General features: G+C 43.4%; 1 protein-coding gene across 5 annotated transcripts in view; it reads left to right on the top strand.

Annotated features, from left to right (window-relative positions):
• Positions 1-1,761: 1,761 nt before the first annotated feature.
• The window catches only part of rad50 (RAD50 homolog, double strand break repair protein), a 126,174-nt gene continuing 111,547 nt past the window's right edge, over positions 1,762-16,388 (top strand). For 3 of the 5 annotated variants that reach the window (XR_011344699.1, XR_011344698.1, XM_069898122.1), the window contains exons 1-4: positions 1,762-1,838; positions 7,404-7,538; positions 10,902-11,062; positions 13,131-13,214. Coding sequence is in view for 3 of the 5 variants with exons in the window: in XM_069898122.1 (XP_069754223.1) it covers positions 10,934-11,062; positions 13,131-13,214 (213 nt within the window). In the remaining 2 variants the exon portion in view is untranslated. Of the gene's footprint in view, positions 1,839-2,778; positions 2,887-7,403; positions 7,539-10,901; positions 11,063-13,130; positions 13,215-16,388 lie in introns of those variants that run through there. The other 2 variants (XM_069898123.1, XM_069898124.1) reach the window with 2 other exon arrangements.

Genomic DNA, 16,388 nt, shown 5'->3' on the forward strand with positions numbered 1-16,388 from the left:
GGAAGGCAGTCCATTTGGTGCTTAGATCACGTAACCTGTCCAAGAAGCATTGGGAACTGATGCTTCCTGACGAAGATTGCTGTTGTGTACAGCAACAAATACTGCATCCCATAAACATGTTTTTTTGCATTTAAATGCTGTTCATCCCATGGAAATTCACTTGCCCCTTGGCTAATGATCCCTAGACCCATACAGCTAATAAAGTTTTGAGGATTAACCCTCGTAGATCAAGTTGAACTCCTTGACAGTAATCCAACATATGCAAACATGAGGTACCCAGATGGATGAGCATCTACTGTATCTGTTTGTGACTTGACATCTTGTCCAGTAGCCCAGGCAATCCCCACATCTCCTATTGTGGAACAAAATTTAAAAAAATCTGGTGGTACCAACACTGGAGGAGGAGGAGGATGAAGTGTGGAGGATGATGAAACAGTAGCTCCACAAGAACTAAGGCGATCTGGTCGTGTACCAAAACCTCCCAGTCGACGTGGATGGAAGTCGTCCCATAGGGATTTGCTTGATACAGCTAGTGTTTTTTTTAGGAGGGAAGAATGTAATATTACAAAGTTATTCTTAATTATTAATGAACTTGTGCTGGGTGATGTAGATCCTTGATGATTGCTGCTACTCTCTGACAGCAACGTTCCCTGTAGACATTCTCAATGATGGGAAGGTTTTTGTCTGCGATGTCCTGGGTTGTGTCCACTACCTTTTGCTGGTCTTTATGCTCATGGATATTGGTGTCCCCATACCAGACCCTGATGCATCCAGTCAGCACACTTTCCACCGCACATCGGAAGAAATTCACTAGGGTTTCTGATGCAATACCAAACTTCCTAGAGAAGTAGAGGAGCTGACGTGCTTTTTTTCATGATGTCATTAGGATGTAGTTTCCAGGAAAGATCCTCCAAAATTGTAACTCACAAAAATTTAAATTTACTCAGCCTCTCCACCACTGGATCATACACCTCTGGTTTTCCCTTCTGAAATCAACAATTAGTTCCTAGCTTTTGAGAACCTAAACAAAAAAGTCTGCCAATGCCGTGGTTGAAGTATGTTGGGCGCTATCAGTAGCCCCAATAATGACGCAGACAAAGACTGAGGGCTTTATTGAGCAAGAGACTGCTGGCCCGCGTCTAGGCTAGGAAAATGAGCTGAAACGAGAGGGGTCTCGACCTTTATGGCCTGGGGTCACATGGGCAGGATCAAGGGAGGAGCTAAGGCAGGGAGACCCTGGAGGGCAGGCCAGCCAGTGCATACAGCCACAAAGTAAAAACACAAATGCTGGAGAAACTCAGCAGGTCAAACAGGGTTCTTTATATAGCAATGATAAAGATTTTTTTTAATAAACTCCAACGTTTCACCTGCATCAAGATCAATTTCTCGATTTTGGTGACATTCACTGCGAGGTTGTTGATGCACCACTCAGCCCAATTTTTAATCTCCCTCCTATATGTTGGCTTGTCGCCCTTTTTTGAGGTTTGCAAGTAGTTGGCCTTGCCTGGGGAGGGGGGGGGGGGCAAGTTGCCTTGGAAAGAGGACATTTCTCCAGGCACAATCTTTTTATGGCATAATGGGTGTCGTGCATTTATAGTTAAAAGAAAATGCATCCGATGTCACCTGGAGCAAAGTGACAGATCAAGTAACTGCAAGCTCTGGGGAAGTGTCTCAGACGAGATTCCCCGTGGAGTGACAGCGCTGGAAGTTCCGCCTTCTGTTCTGGGCTGAGGACTGGACGGCGCATGCTCACCGTGTATCCTTTTGCATTGTATCAACTGGCGCCGGGGTTCCATTGAAGGAAGTCTAGTTTGCAGGGCTGCAGTCTCACTACCCTTGTAAGTCGGTGCCTTTTTTGCATTTCCTCCACCCACCCCGTTTCATACCCAGGCACTGTTCATTTGTCTCATCGCTACGACTTTGTTTCATATTATTTAACCAAATAATTGCTTGAAGTAGCGATTATTCAAATCTAGGGCCTCGCTTTTCTAAAGTTTTCTTTATCACTTTATAATCTTTACTCCTTGGACTTAACCATTCCAGCAGAACCTCCACAGACTCGAATAAAGAACCATCATTTGTCTTTCTGCTGCAGAGATTCGATGAGTTCCTGTTATGCTAGGCTAAGAAATTGTCCAGAATATGTTTGCATATTAAAGAGAAACTCGTGCATGTGGGCCGTGCAGAGATCTATGTCCATGTTAAATTCTCAGTTAGTAGATACTCTCCGGGGTCCAAAGTGTAACGCGCCAAAAGTAGCTTTTTTATGTTGGGGGAGTAACATGGTGTGAGAGAGAGAGAGAAAGCTCAACAACTTAATACAAGTCCATATAACAATTACAGTACGGAAACAGGCCATATCGAGCCCTCTAGTCCATACCGATTTAAGTGATCTCCTCTAGTTCCACCTACTTGCTTTTTGCCCATAACCCTCCAATCCCCTCTCATCCATATACCTATCAACCTTTCCTTAAATGACAAAATTGACTTTGCTGCGACCACCTCTTCCGAAAGGTCATTTCACTCAGCCACCACTGAGTGAAGAAGTTCCCTCTCACATTTCTTCTAAACTTTTGCCCTCTAACTCTTAATTGTGACCTCTTGTTTGAATCTCACCTTCCCTCAAGGGCAAGAGCCTAGTCACATCTATCCCCCTCATAATTTAAAATACCTCTATCAAATCCCCTCTCAACCTTCTACACTCATATTGAATTTTTTTTTAAGTACCAAGTGACCTGAACCAAAGGCTGGTAAAAACCCTTGTGCTTCTGGGATCTTGGAGAAAGTGACTGCAGAGGAATTGGTTTGCAAGGCATCAGCGTGCTGGAGAAACTCAGCAGGTCACGGAGCACCCATAGGAAATAAGATGGGTGACCAATGTTTCAGGTACCCTTTACTTCCTGTAGATGAATTGTGACTTGTTGAGTTTCTCCAGCACGCTTGCGCATTGTGCTCCACCCCAGCAGCTGCAGACTTTCTTACTTAACTAGGTATATTGGATGTAATCTATCCCAATTCCCTGGAATATCCCTTAGTAGAGTTATCCAGAACTACAAGGCAGAGTTCCTGAGTGAGGGACTGCCCTTTTTTTAAGATGGAGATTGTGGCCAATGAACCACACCAGACATTGACTTTTAATTTTATTCTAAGTGCCATGTGTCGTCCAAACTCAAATTCATTAATTCTTTATGATTGACATAGCAGGCAGCACAACGCCTTTACGGCGCCAGTGATTGGGACCAGGCCAGGGTTCAAATCCCATGCTGTCTATAAGGAGTTTGTACGATCTCCCCGAGTCTGCGTGGTTTTCTCCGGGGGCTCTGGTTTCATCCCACCATTCAAAATGTACCAGGAGTATAGGTTAATAGGGTGTAAATTGGGTGGCACGGACTTGTGGGCCAAAATGAGCTGTGACCGCGCTGTATATTTATGTATGTCTAAATTTATTAATCCTTTAAGGTAGCTACACCATCCTCAAAATCTATTAATTGTAATTGAATCAAGATGAACTTGGCCGGGATCCAATATAGTGTCTTCCAGTCAAACCCTTGAGGTTTCCTTCCGGAATTGTTCCCTGGCAAATTACCACTGATTCTGTTATAAGGCATCATGGTGCTCCTTTAGCCAGACTCCAGCTGTCTGCTGCCTGGTGTGAATCCCTCGACTGCAATCGCCCACAGCCTGCATTGGTTTCTTGCCTCAGTCGCCAACAGCCAGCCACCTGTGTGTTCTTCAGGCTCAGAGCCCCTGGGTCGTCGTCTCCTCATACTTTGGGGGGGGGGGGGCACCACCCCATTTTCTGGTGAGTCCTCTGCATCCCTGGAGTCTGCAACCCGTCGTGGCTGTTGCTATAGTGGCACCGCTATCTTTGGCGCAGAACCCGTGGATGCACTATTTTTAAATAAAACCACAGTTGGCTCCATTTATGGACTGTTTAAAGCCTGTATGGAGCCGATGGCAGTCGGACTGGGCATTCGGACCCTACACAAGAGTGCTGTGACTCCGCTCTCTTGCAGGTCCGCACCAGCGGCATCTCTGGCAGCACCGCCATTTTCTCCCAAATAATTCACAAAGTGAATTCACAATAAGACATCCCAAACAAATCCCCCCCACCCTTTCTTGTGAAGCAGTCATGTTTAGTTGGTTTCTTCCATACTTCGACCAACTACATAAATATTTCATGATTTTTTTTACCCCCACCTAAAGGTCTCCCCAGGGGAGCCCTGTGAGAATGGCTGGTTTAACCCTTTGGATTTAGCTATTTTTAACCTTTCATAATACAGTTATGCGCCAATTAACGTCTGTTTTGGGCAACATCTGCCCCCATATACATCCATGACCCCATAAGGTTATTATAGAGTTCAGAAATCCTGATCTGAGATGGGGACGTAGTAGATGAAACTGGGCATAATGAACGCAATAGCTTCCCACATGCAGTGTGTCTCTTGCGTCTCTTGTATACAAAGTGATTGCACTGCCAATCCCATTGGGTTGGATACTGGTACAGTACATATATAACCTATAATACATATGTCTTGAGAGAGTAAATACCTATGTTACTGGCTTATGTATGTACTTTATATCATTATTTTAACGTGAACTTTCCCACTTGCAAATAAAAAGTTTACCGTATAACAATGTATGCTTCCACTTGTAGTCAGCACCATCCAATCTCGTGATTCGTGCATCTCCTGAGTGTTGTACCATTATCTTCCTGTTTAATTTTCTTTTGAAAATATTACAGGTCAATACAAGTACACTGCTGTATCCCATTCAGCTTTGCTAAGTATATAATATGGTGTTTGCACAACGTCCATGTTGCATAATATCCTATTTCACAGAACATATCGTGACTCTATGTGCTTCAGACTAGTTCCACGCATAAACTACAATATGGACCAGCTGGTGGTTGAGTATAAAACCAGTCCAGAAAAAACCGAGGACATGAAGTATTATGTGCTTGTTGGTCGTCCCTGGAAACAGGGACACGACGTCCAAAAGGTTAAAGTACAAAAGGGTCAAGGTTGTGGACAAAAGGGTCAAGGGTTGTGGGGAGGGGGTGTGAGGCCACATTCTTGCTGATTGTCTTTTTGCTCATGTTCCTTGTGCTGTTGTATCAATGTTTGTACATAGAGAAATATGGCGGGCAGTTTCGTCCTTGTTAAACAATGCTGCGCTTGAAAAAAGATTTAAGTTTTTATAGTTGTCTCAGTGTTTAATACCCATTGGGTTGGATACTGGTTAGCAGTGGTACAGCTCTTCTCTGTTGTCTCAGTGTTTAATACCCATTGGGTTGGATACTGGTTAACAGTGGTGCAGCTTCTCTCTCTCTCTCTCTCTCTCTCTCTCTCCTCTCTTCTCTCTCTCTCTCTCTCTCTCTCTCTCTCTCTCTCTCTCTCTCTCTCCCCCCCCCCCCCCCACCCCCCCCCAACCAAGATAGGTGAGCTGTAACTCCACCCCAACAATTGGCTCAGCAGCAGGTCCCACCAACTGTTGCCTGTGTCTCATTAGTGTGGTGGGTTTTCTTTAAATGTGAAACCGCTGCAGGTACTTGGTCATGCTTTCCATTTCTCCTGCTGCCTGATCTGACCCCATCCTCATTTGTGCTGCCACTGCAGTTCCAATGATTTCTTTCTACTCTTTCCAGACCGAACATCCAGAATAGATGGAGTCAGTGTGTGAGGGTGTGGGCCCAGCAAGGGAGTACCGGTATTTATTAAAGAGGAGACCTAATCTTAATTTTCTGCAAATAATGGAGTGGGGAGTTTAAAGGAGATATGTCGGATAAGTTTTTCTTTTTTGAGAGAGTGGTAGGTGTTGCCAGGAATGGTGGTGAAAACAGATGCCACAGTAGCATTTAAGATTCAAGATTCCTTTATTGTAATACAGAACATGTAATATTACATGCCTGCCATAAGACAGAGTCACCATTGGTGTTGCCCCACCACCCTTACAGTAGAGAGAAAGAGAAGCAAAAGATAGTCCCTTCAGAGTCATTGACGGTCCGTGGATTCACCTTCAGCCCTCCCGCAGCTGCACTGACCCCTGTTCAATGCATCAGCAACCTGAGCTCCAGATACAATTGTCTGATGTGATCAGGAAGCCTTTAGCACCCGAGGCCCTTAGAGCGCTTCTTGCCCTCAGCCACCCTATCGAATCCAGCTCCAATATCTGGTTTCCATGAGCCAATCTCCAGCTCATGTCCCACAACCACAAGAGGCTTCTAGATAGACACGTGAACATGGAAATTAAGATCCCAGAAGCGCAAGGAAATTGAAGGATGTGGCAGAAGAGATTTAGTTTAATTTGGAATTGTTTGGAGCAGGCATTGCATTGTGGGCCAAAAGGCCTGTCACTATGCCCGACTGCTGTCTAATTGCAATTTAGATAAGTTCTGGTGTTAAATATCAGAATTGATGAGACTATTTTCTTGTTAGAGAAGTTATCATCTCTTGCTTGTCAAATGTGATAATAACAGCCACTTGTTATCCCAAATGTGAGCATTGTCTGAGTTTGCTCTATGCTGACAAGGGCTGAATTATCAGCAAATATCTGGTTTTAACCTTGTTACAGGAAGGTGGCTAGAATAAAAGCAGAAAGTTGGAAATATTCAGCAGGTCAGGGCACCAGTAATTCTGGTTCTCTTCATGGATGCTGCCCTGTCCTGCTGAGTTCCGTATATGTCGTTGTACAGGGACGATCCACTTAAAAATTTCACATTAAAATCGGGGCTGTCCTAGAATCAGATTCAGGATTTATCGTCATGAACAAGTCATGAAATTCAATGTTTTGTGGCAGCGTCATAGTGTAAACATACATATTATAACCATCTTACGATGTGACTATAAAAAAAAATAATGTACGAAAAGTAAGGCAGTGTCTTTGGCTCATTGATTATACAGAATCTGAAGACAGAGGGGAAGAAGCCATCCCTGTGCCGCTGAGTGCTCGTCCTTAGGGCTCCTGTATCTTTTCCCCAATGGTAGCAGAGTGAAGGGCCGAATAAAGTTTTTCGCCTTAATGGCGAAGCTTCAACACTGCCGCCATCTCCTGCTGGCTCCAATGCGATTTTGTGCATGCGCTGCTGGTTATTTGCGATGTCTCAGCGCTCCTTCGTGCGGTCTTTCCACCCAGTCCATCTGCCTTTGGCTCGCTTTAAACGGCCTGTTACAGGAGTGGTTATTTTAAAAATATCCAAATAAAATTGAAACATTTTGTATTGCAATTTATCATTAAAATATTGTGATTTGATTTTAACAGCATCCACTGGTCAGCAGTAAGTGCAAGATTGGGGGTGGGGGTTCGTCTTTATAAAAAGGATATGGCTCAAAACCAATACTTTAGGTGGAATTTCTCTAAACAACAGATATACAGTATTTTAAGCATTCTGTCTTCTATTGCAGATTTAGGGATGAACAATTAAATGCAGACTCAGCCTGCAAATTCTGCAATCCCTTGAATGAACATTATCTAATGAACAGGTCTCAACAACTTTCTGTGCTCGGGAGTTCCACTGGAGACGGGTATTGCAAAACAAGGCAAGTGTTGCCTCCTTGAAAATAAACAATGAACCCACGTGAATATAGTTCTAGGGGGTTTTTATTTGCTTTAAAGTTAATTGGGCCAAAAACACTGCCCTGAGAAGTGCTTTTCTTGCAGCGATGTATGGGAGATGACGCGATTGGTCTCTCAAAATCTTCCATTATTCCAGTTAATGGAAAGTTTCCTCTTGACTCCCCAATGGCTTCAGTTTTGCAGGGACTTCCTTACACACACTCAGTTAACTGTTAAGGACATACACTCATCCAAATCCCAAAATTCAGCGTGGACCAAAACTATAATTGGATCTTGTATAAACACAATAGTGGAGAAACTCAGCCGGTCAAACAGTGTCCTTTACATAGCAAAGATGACGATACATAAACCGACATTTCGGGCTTGAGGTAAAGGAAGTGTCATCAGGCATCCGAACAAAAAGGTAATGGGAGAGGATCATGGTTCCAAAGACAGGAGGTATTACCTCCTCTCCCCACCCCTCTCCCATTACCTTTTTGTTCGGATGCTTGCCGACATTTTTCGATACATTGATGAAGGGTTCAAGCCTGAAATGTCGGTTCTGTATCTTTATCTTTGCTATAAAAAGGACACTGTTTGACCTGATGAGTTTCTCCAACCACAGTGTATGCAGACTTTCATGTTTTACTTATAATTGGATCTCGGTCTAACTGATGCTGCAGCTAAGCTTTGGTGAACCAGCATTTGTTTGAGCGATCCTAGCATTGTACGTGCACTAGTAGTGCTTGGCCAGGGGACAGCAAGTTCTGGTTGCTGTACAATTCAAGATTCTTTTATTGTCATGTAATAGTACAGAACATGTAATATTACACCAAATTGCCTTCTGCTTGCCATAAGGCAGACAAAGAGTCGTCATTAGTGTCACCTGGCACCTCCCAGTAAGAGAGAAAGCAAAGCAAAAGGGAGACCCTTCAGAGACACAGAGTGTTAAAAGTATTCGCCTCCAGCTTCTACAGCTGCACGGACTCCTGTTCGGCTCATCGGCAACCAAGCTCCAGATCCAAACCTCCCGACAAGATCGGGAAACATTCAGCACCCAAGGTCCTTTGGGAGTGCTTTTTGCCCTCAGCATCTTCTCAAATCCCGGGACTGTTACCTGGTTCCAATGAGCCACTACCAGCCATACCTTGCGTAGGTTCCCTGACCACAAGATTTCGTCAGCCCACTGCATCATGCAGATCCCCCTCCCTTCAAGTCGCCCACAGCCTGTGTGGGTCCCTCAGCCGCTGAGCCCCTCACTTGTTTGCTGCTATGGTGTAGCGTCATCAATTGGGTGGCATAGGTTTCAATGGCCAGAAGTGGCTTCTATCAGGTTGTGTTCTTAAAGTTAAAATTCAACTCTGAATTAAAAGATTTAGCAAAACTTTCTTCATTTTCTGTTCTGTCTTGATTGACCATCTTTTTTTAAATACTTTAATAACTTGTTCTATTGTCTCCATAAATTCATTTCTGATCCACTATTCTGTCTATACTCATTATTCATGTTGGTTTGTCATTTATTTTTAAAAGGTAAAACTTAGCCCAGTTGTCTTTGTTTCAAATTTTTTTATTTTTCACACTATGAACCATATTGACCAAAATATACACAAACATTTCCATCTTGAATATACATCGTGTCATTTTCTCCCCTTTCCCCCCCCCCCCCCTCCCTTCCCTCCCTCCTTCCCACCCACTAAACATTCAACATATAAAATTCTTGAGAAACTTCTTATCATGGAAAATTGTTGAGGCCAATTCATTAGATATGTTTGAAACTGAGTTGGATGTGGCCCTATTGGCTAAAAGGATCAAGGGGGTATGGAACGAAAGAAGGAGTAGGTTACAGAAGTAAGATCATCGCCCATTCAGTTGTGGAGCAGGATCCTGAATGGCCTTATATTTTCTGTTTCTCAACCTACTGAGTATATTCCTCTTTACTATTAATTGTACTTTGCAGTTTCATCTCATCTATAAGTTTTTGTGTCCAATCAAGCTTTTCTCAAAGAACTTTCGAAGATTAGTTTATTTGTATGATTGGAAATTCCTAACTTGGTGTAAAAACTCTTCTTTGTGTGCCTAAGATTTATTTGTATTGAACATCTTTACTGTTAATACTCGACCAGGCACTCCATCTGGGTCGGATGCTTTCCTCGGATTCACTCGTCTGAAGGCAGCATGCACGTCATCGTCAAATACGGGCAGGATGGGATCAACAGGGAACATGGGGGTGCGGAGGGGTGATTCTTCGCTATTGCTGTCATCAAATCGGGCGTAGAAGGTGTTGAGTTCCTCTGGGAGAGAAGCTTTGCTGCCTGCCACTTTACCAGATTTGATTTAGCGGATCACTGATGTCAAGCTGACAGGTCACTAATTACCAGGCTTTTCTCTGCTGACCTTGAAAAAGGGGGAACTATACGGTCCTCTGGTACTTCATTTGTGGCCAATGAAGATGTGCACATCTTAGCAGAGTCCCAGTAATCACTTTTCTTGCTTACCACAGCTGCCCCCAAAGGCCATTATTTCTCTGCAAGTTCATTATCATCGGACTGTATGTATACAACCAGGCATTTCTCTGGACCATGGTGCACACACACAATACATTTCTCACTCAGCACATAATTACATACATATATAAAAATATAATTTAAAATCATATGTATAAATATTCTGCAATAATTTACTCATTTTCAGTAATAAGAGACATAAGGCTACAGGATACCATTCATCATTCTCAGAGCTATTTCCCAGTTTGATTTTGATGCTCTTGTACTCTTGACGGTAGTGGGTCAAAGGTTCTGTGCGAAGGATAGTAGAGATTCTAAATAATTCTTTGAAGCAATACTCCTGGTTAATAGAGGAAAGGGAGGGTAATCTTCTCTGCCATTTTAATCATCCTTTGCATTGACTTCCGGTCCGATGCTTTGCAGCTACTGTACCGCACTGATGTAGCCGGACAGGAAACTCTCAAATGTGCTCCTATAAAATGTTGTGAAGATGGGGGCTGGTAGCCTTGCCCTCCTCGACCTCCTTAGGAAGTGTTAGATACTGTTGCACCTTCCTGACTAATGAGGTGTTGTAGGTCCAGGATAGGTTTTCTGTCCTATGCACGCCAAGGAACTTTGTGGTCTCCACAATGGAGCCATTGCTAAATTTCATCCTCCTCCAGCTGTGGATTTTGCATTTTCCCAAAGTTGCAGTTCTGGAACACCGGCCTCATTAGGCACTTTTGAAGTCAAGAACTTCTGAAGAAGAATGCATGCCATAACGTGGCATCTTTTGATGGTTAATGAAATAGCTGGGAATTGAAGCTCTTAAATGTTTAACTGAAAATTATTATTTTCTTCAAGGTTTATTGGATGAGGTGCTAAGACTTGCTAAGATGTCGAAAATTGAGAAGATGAGCATTCAAGGTGTAAGGAGTTTTGGGATCGATGATAAGAATAAACAGATCATCTCTTTCAATACTCCACTAACTGTTCTGGTCGGACCGAATGGTGCAGGAAAAACGGTGAGTTCTACACGTGAAAATTAGCAATGCCTCGACCAAAATATGGTATCTGATCCTAAATTGAGGTTGACATTGTTTAATTTATTTTCTGTTATGTTCAGAATGATTATATTTTAGAAACAAGAATTAGAAATTATTTTAATTCTAGAATTAGAAATTATGGAAATACAGGTAAACCCTACTTTACGAACACTTATGAAAATTCGCTTTAATGAAGAAATCTGTGTTCGCTTTAACGAAGAAATTACCGTATATTTTGGCGTATAAGTTCACCTTCAGATACGTCGAATCCCCATTTTCAGCCTCATATTCATGGTTTTATCATATATTGGGCATATGCCAAACCCCCCCCCCCCCCCAAAAAATTGTGTTGAATGAGCTGTTGGGCATTGCTGGAAGGTGGTTGTTGTCATGGAGACTCCAGCAAAATGATGGAAGTATTGTAGCGTCTGCTAACGGCAGCGCTACCAAAATGAGAGACGTCCTCGCAGCATGAGGTGAGCCAGTAACTGAACTTTATTTTGGATTCCTCGCCAACTTCCTGCAAGGGGTGTTTTGCTCTTAGGAAGTGACGTCAGCGTGCCACGGCATCACTGCCCATCCAGCAGCACAAAACATAGAAGCGGCACTGTCCCCCAGGGGGCCTGCGGCATCTTGTGTCAGACGACTGGGGCGGCACTTCAGCCCATCTAACCGTGCGGTCGCTCGGCCCGTTACAGTATAAAGTGAGTTTTAAGTTAAAAGTAATAGAAGTGGCAAAAAATTCAGTAACTTTTTTTTCAATAAAGCTTTCTTTCTATTATACTGGTAGCTTGAAAATTTATTGTAGGTTGGGTTCTTGTTTTGTGATGTTCCAATGTTGTCTGAATCTACATCAAGCAGTTTTTTAAATTGAATTTAAGGTCGGGCGGGCGAGGGGGGGGGGAGACCGGCAGTGCAAGTCGGGCAGGTGAGGTGGGGGGAGTGCAGCGCGACTGGAAGGGTGGGTGGGTGGATACAGCAGCACAATTCAGGTGGGCTTCAATCTGGCTTTCCGAAATCCGGAAAAATCCAAAGTTCGGAACACACTCTCCCCCAAGGATTGTGTACCTACCTGTATGAGATTAGTTTTAAGAATTATATTTTTATTGCACCATTTTGGAGTTATATTTTATAGCTCCTTACTGCTTGCTTTTCCTTAATGTGTTAATAGTGTTTATTGCAATATACAGGATTTACTGTATACTAAGTTTTGGTTTCTTGTTTGAAATCTTCTTTGGATTATGAGTTTAAAGTTGAAATATTTGGGGTTTTTTTCTGGAAATTTATTTAGAATAATCCTCCAACAGTGATTGGGAATTTCAGAGATGGTCTGCCTTAAGTTTGACTATTTTAAAACCACTCCATTCTTGTCAATCCTGGACGTGAAGTCACATAATGCTGGCTACTTTTCAAAGGGGGGAAAGATGTTCGCAGTAGTTTCGGGGGGGGGGGGGGGGGGGGGGGGAGGGAGCAGCAATTACTACTGGAATGTGGCAGTAGCAAGATGGAGGCAGAAGAAGAATTCCTGGTACCTTTGAAACCAAGGTTAACCATGAGCTTGGAAATTGGAACCTTAGAACTAGATCAAGTCTTTCCAAGACAGCACAACTGTGAATCTCGGAGCCCCTGGGGAAAACCCACGCAGACACAGGGAGAACGTACAAACTCCTTACAGACAGTGCAGGATTTGAACCCTGGTCCAAATGGCTGGCGCTGTAACAGCGATGTGCTAACAGCTACACTAACCGGGCCAAAAAATTCACTTACTCCATGAAACTGCTCTCCCCCCTCCCCCACCGTGGTCTGTGGGGGAGTAAGGCAAGGTTTTGGTAAGTAAGGAATATTTATGGTGTTCTGTGAGTGAATAATAACCTTTGTTCTCCAATGTCCTCCTACTAATAATCAAAGATCTTAACTATCTGTCTTGCTTTATACTAATATATTAAAAGTGTGTTATAGTGATCTTGAACAATCTTCATGATGCAGAATTTAAAGGAACAGAATAAGCTTTTGTTTACACACATGTAATCTTGCTTTTGTGTTGCAGACCATAATTGAGTGCTTAAAGTATATTTGTACAGGAGACTTCCCTCCAGGAACCAAAGGCCAAACATTTGTGCATGACCCTAAGGTAAGACAGAATTATAAAAGTGCACATCTCAAACTGAAATAATTGTTTTATCTTGTCTTTTTGGTAATTGCGAATGCTCTTGTGCAACAGTTGTGTTATCTACCAAGTAATATTTTTGCTCTGTGTACATCAAGTTCGAAGGGATTTGATCTTGCACCTTCTATTCATGTGGAATTCTGATAACAAGTGACAAATTATAAAGGCATTTTCTGCTAATTTTCAACCATAATCCATATCGTTTAGTTTCTATTGCTGACCATCAAATATAGTTTGTGTGTTTTATTTTTTAATGAGAGTCCTGAGTATTACGATGAAATAAGGTGGCTGACAGCTCAATGTGGAAAATCAAGACCAACCAATTTATTGTCCTGTATAGAACTCTAAAGTCTTATTCCCATTGTCAAAACAAATGAGAAAGCTCATTTCACTTGGCAATCTATGCCTGTTCACAGACCAATGGCATCTTTTTCATCCCCCCGTCCTTTTGCTGAAGGAAACCACATTAAAAAATGGGCTGGGAAAAAAATTTGGAAATGTGGGACATCACGTGATCGACGTTAAACATTATTTCAAAAATAAATTTATTCTTGTTGCACGTGGCACCTATTTTTGCACTGGCAAGATTGTGGGATGAAAGGAAAATGCTGAAATTTCTCGTCGCAATTGGTTAATTCTGGGAAAAGCGAGAACTTCCAGGGCATGAGTTTTTTTTTACATTTCCTGAAGTAAGCTGGATCTCTTCTAGTTCAAACCTTGTTCTTTCTTTGGCTTGGCTTCGCGGACGAAGATTTATGGAGGGGCAATGTCCACGTCAGCTGTAGGCTCGTTTGTGGCTGACAAGTCCGATGCGCGACAGGCAGACACGGTTGCAAAGGAAAATTGGTTGGTTGGGGTTGGGTGTTGGGTTTTTCCTCCTTTGTCTTTTGTCAGTGAGGTGGGCTCTGCGGTCTTCTTCAAAGGAGATTGCTGCCTGCCGAACTGTGAGGCGCCAAGATGCACGGTTTGAGGTGATATCAGCCTACTGGCGGTGGTCAATGGGGCAGGCACCAAGAGATTTCTTTAGGCAGTCCTTGTGCCTCTTCTTTGGTGCACCTCTGTCACGGTGGCCAGTGGAGAGCTCGCTATATAGCACAATCTTGGGAAGGCGATGGTCCTCCATTCTGGAGACGTGACCTACCCAGCGCAGTTGGATCTTCAGCAGCGTGGATTCGATGCTGTCGGCCTCTGCCTTCTCGAGTACTTCAATGTTAGGGATGAAGTCGCTCCAATGATTGTTGAGGATGGAGCGGAGACAACGCTGATGGAAGCGTTCTAGGAGTCGTAGGTGATGCCGGTAGAGGACCCATGATTCGGAGCCGAACAGGAGTGTGGGTATGACAACGGCTCTGTATACGCTAATCTTTGTGAGGTTTTTCAGTTGGTTGTTTTTGCAGACTCTTTTGTGTAGTCTTCCAAAGGTGCTATTTGCCTTGGCGAGTCTGTTGTCTATCTCGTTGTCGATCCTTGCATCCGATGAAATGGTGCAGCCGAGATAGGTAAACTGATTGACCGTTTTGAGTTTTGTGTGCCCGATGGAGATGTGGGGTGGCTGGTAGTCATGGTGGGGAGCTGGCTGATGGAGGACCTCAAGTTTTCTTCAGGCTGACTTCCAGGCCAAACATTTTGGCAGTTTCCGCAAAACAGGACATCAAGCGCTGAAAAGCTGGCTTTGAATGGCCATTCAAACCTTGTACCCTTGTAGTTAAACCAATTTTACTGTACACAATTGGTCAGAGATCAAAAAGTAATCTAATCACTCTACTTTTCTTGCTAAACAATATTGCGACCAATGTGCATCAGTTAATCATTTCCTACCCAGATTTCTCTTCTTTGGCTTGGCTTCGCGGACGAAGATTTATGGAGGGGGTAAAAGTCCACGTCAGCTGCAGGCTCGTTTGTGGCTGACAAGTCCGATGCGGGACAGGCAGACACGGTTGCAGCGGTTGCAGGGGAAAATTGGTTGGTTGGGGTTGGGTGTTGGGTTTTTCCTCCTTTGCCTTTTGTCAGTGAGGTGGGCTCTGCGGTCTTCTTCAAAGGAGGTTGCTGCCCGCCAAACCCAGATTTATGTCCAAATTAAACACCGAGTGAAGCAATTCCATGTTGAATCACTTGAATATTTCATTTGGGAATTGGTTGTTATGGAAGTTTATGTTCTTGATGCTGAGGCCAAATATTTGAAGCAAACATAAGAGTGCACTGCTTCAGCTTCTGTTAAAGTCCGCATTCACATGCAAGCAGTTCGGTGCAAGAGCCTTGAGTCACTTGGTAAAATCTGCAGTTTCAAGTTTGGTTGAAAGGAAATGTGGGAAAATATTAGGTCCAAGGAGGGAGCATCAGGGCTTACCTTGACAAAGGACTCAGGCCCGAAACGTTGGCCTCATTTCTTTTCCTCCAATGGATGCTGTGGGACCTGCTGGGTTTCTCCAGCACTTTTGTGCATCAACTATGTTCACAGCGCCTGCGGACTTTCTTGTTTCAGGCCTAGAGTGATAAAGTGCTTGAGCCTCAGGTATTCACCATACATAATGATTTGCATGAGGGAAGAAATTGTAACATTTCAAATTTTGCGAATGACACGGGGCTCAGAGGGTGGGGGTGCGGGCTGTGAAGTATGGGGCGGAGGTGAAAAGAACTCCAACGTGATTGAGGCAAATTGAAAGAGCGTGCAAATACGTTGCAGTATATTGTGGACAAAGGTGAGGTTTGTAAAACATTAGGTTTTATAGAATGAAAACCAAGTAACTGCTTTGAGACTGAAGTACACCAGATACTTCAAGCAATCACTCGTGTACAACAGGAAGGATTGCAAATAATCGGCCATTACAGGGTTTGAGTACTGGCACAAGGATACTGTTCCTCAGTTGCACCGTTCTTTGATGCCACCCAATCTGATGCTTCATGTTCATCTAAGATAGGACGTTCTTGCCATGAAGTGAGTGCAGCAAAAGTTCACTCGACTGATTACAGATTCTTGGGATAACAAGTTGGATGTATGAGGACAGATAAGACTGACGTTTTCTGGAATGATAGTGATAGAACTTTTGCCTTGCAGCTTTTGTGCCCTAGGTTCAATGCTATTTATCTTTATGGACCTGGTTCATTCTCCCCATGGGTGGTTTTCATTTCCCAAAGATG

Source organism: Narcine bancroftii, chromosome 9, assembly GCF_036971445.1.
Source record: "Narcine bancroftii isolate sNarBan1 chromosome 9, sNarBan1.hap1, whole genome shotgun sequence".
Classification (NCBI taxonomy): domain Eukaryota; kingdom Metazoa; phylum Chordata; class Chondrichthyes; order Torpediniformes; family Narcinidae; genus Narcine; species Narcine bancroftii.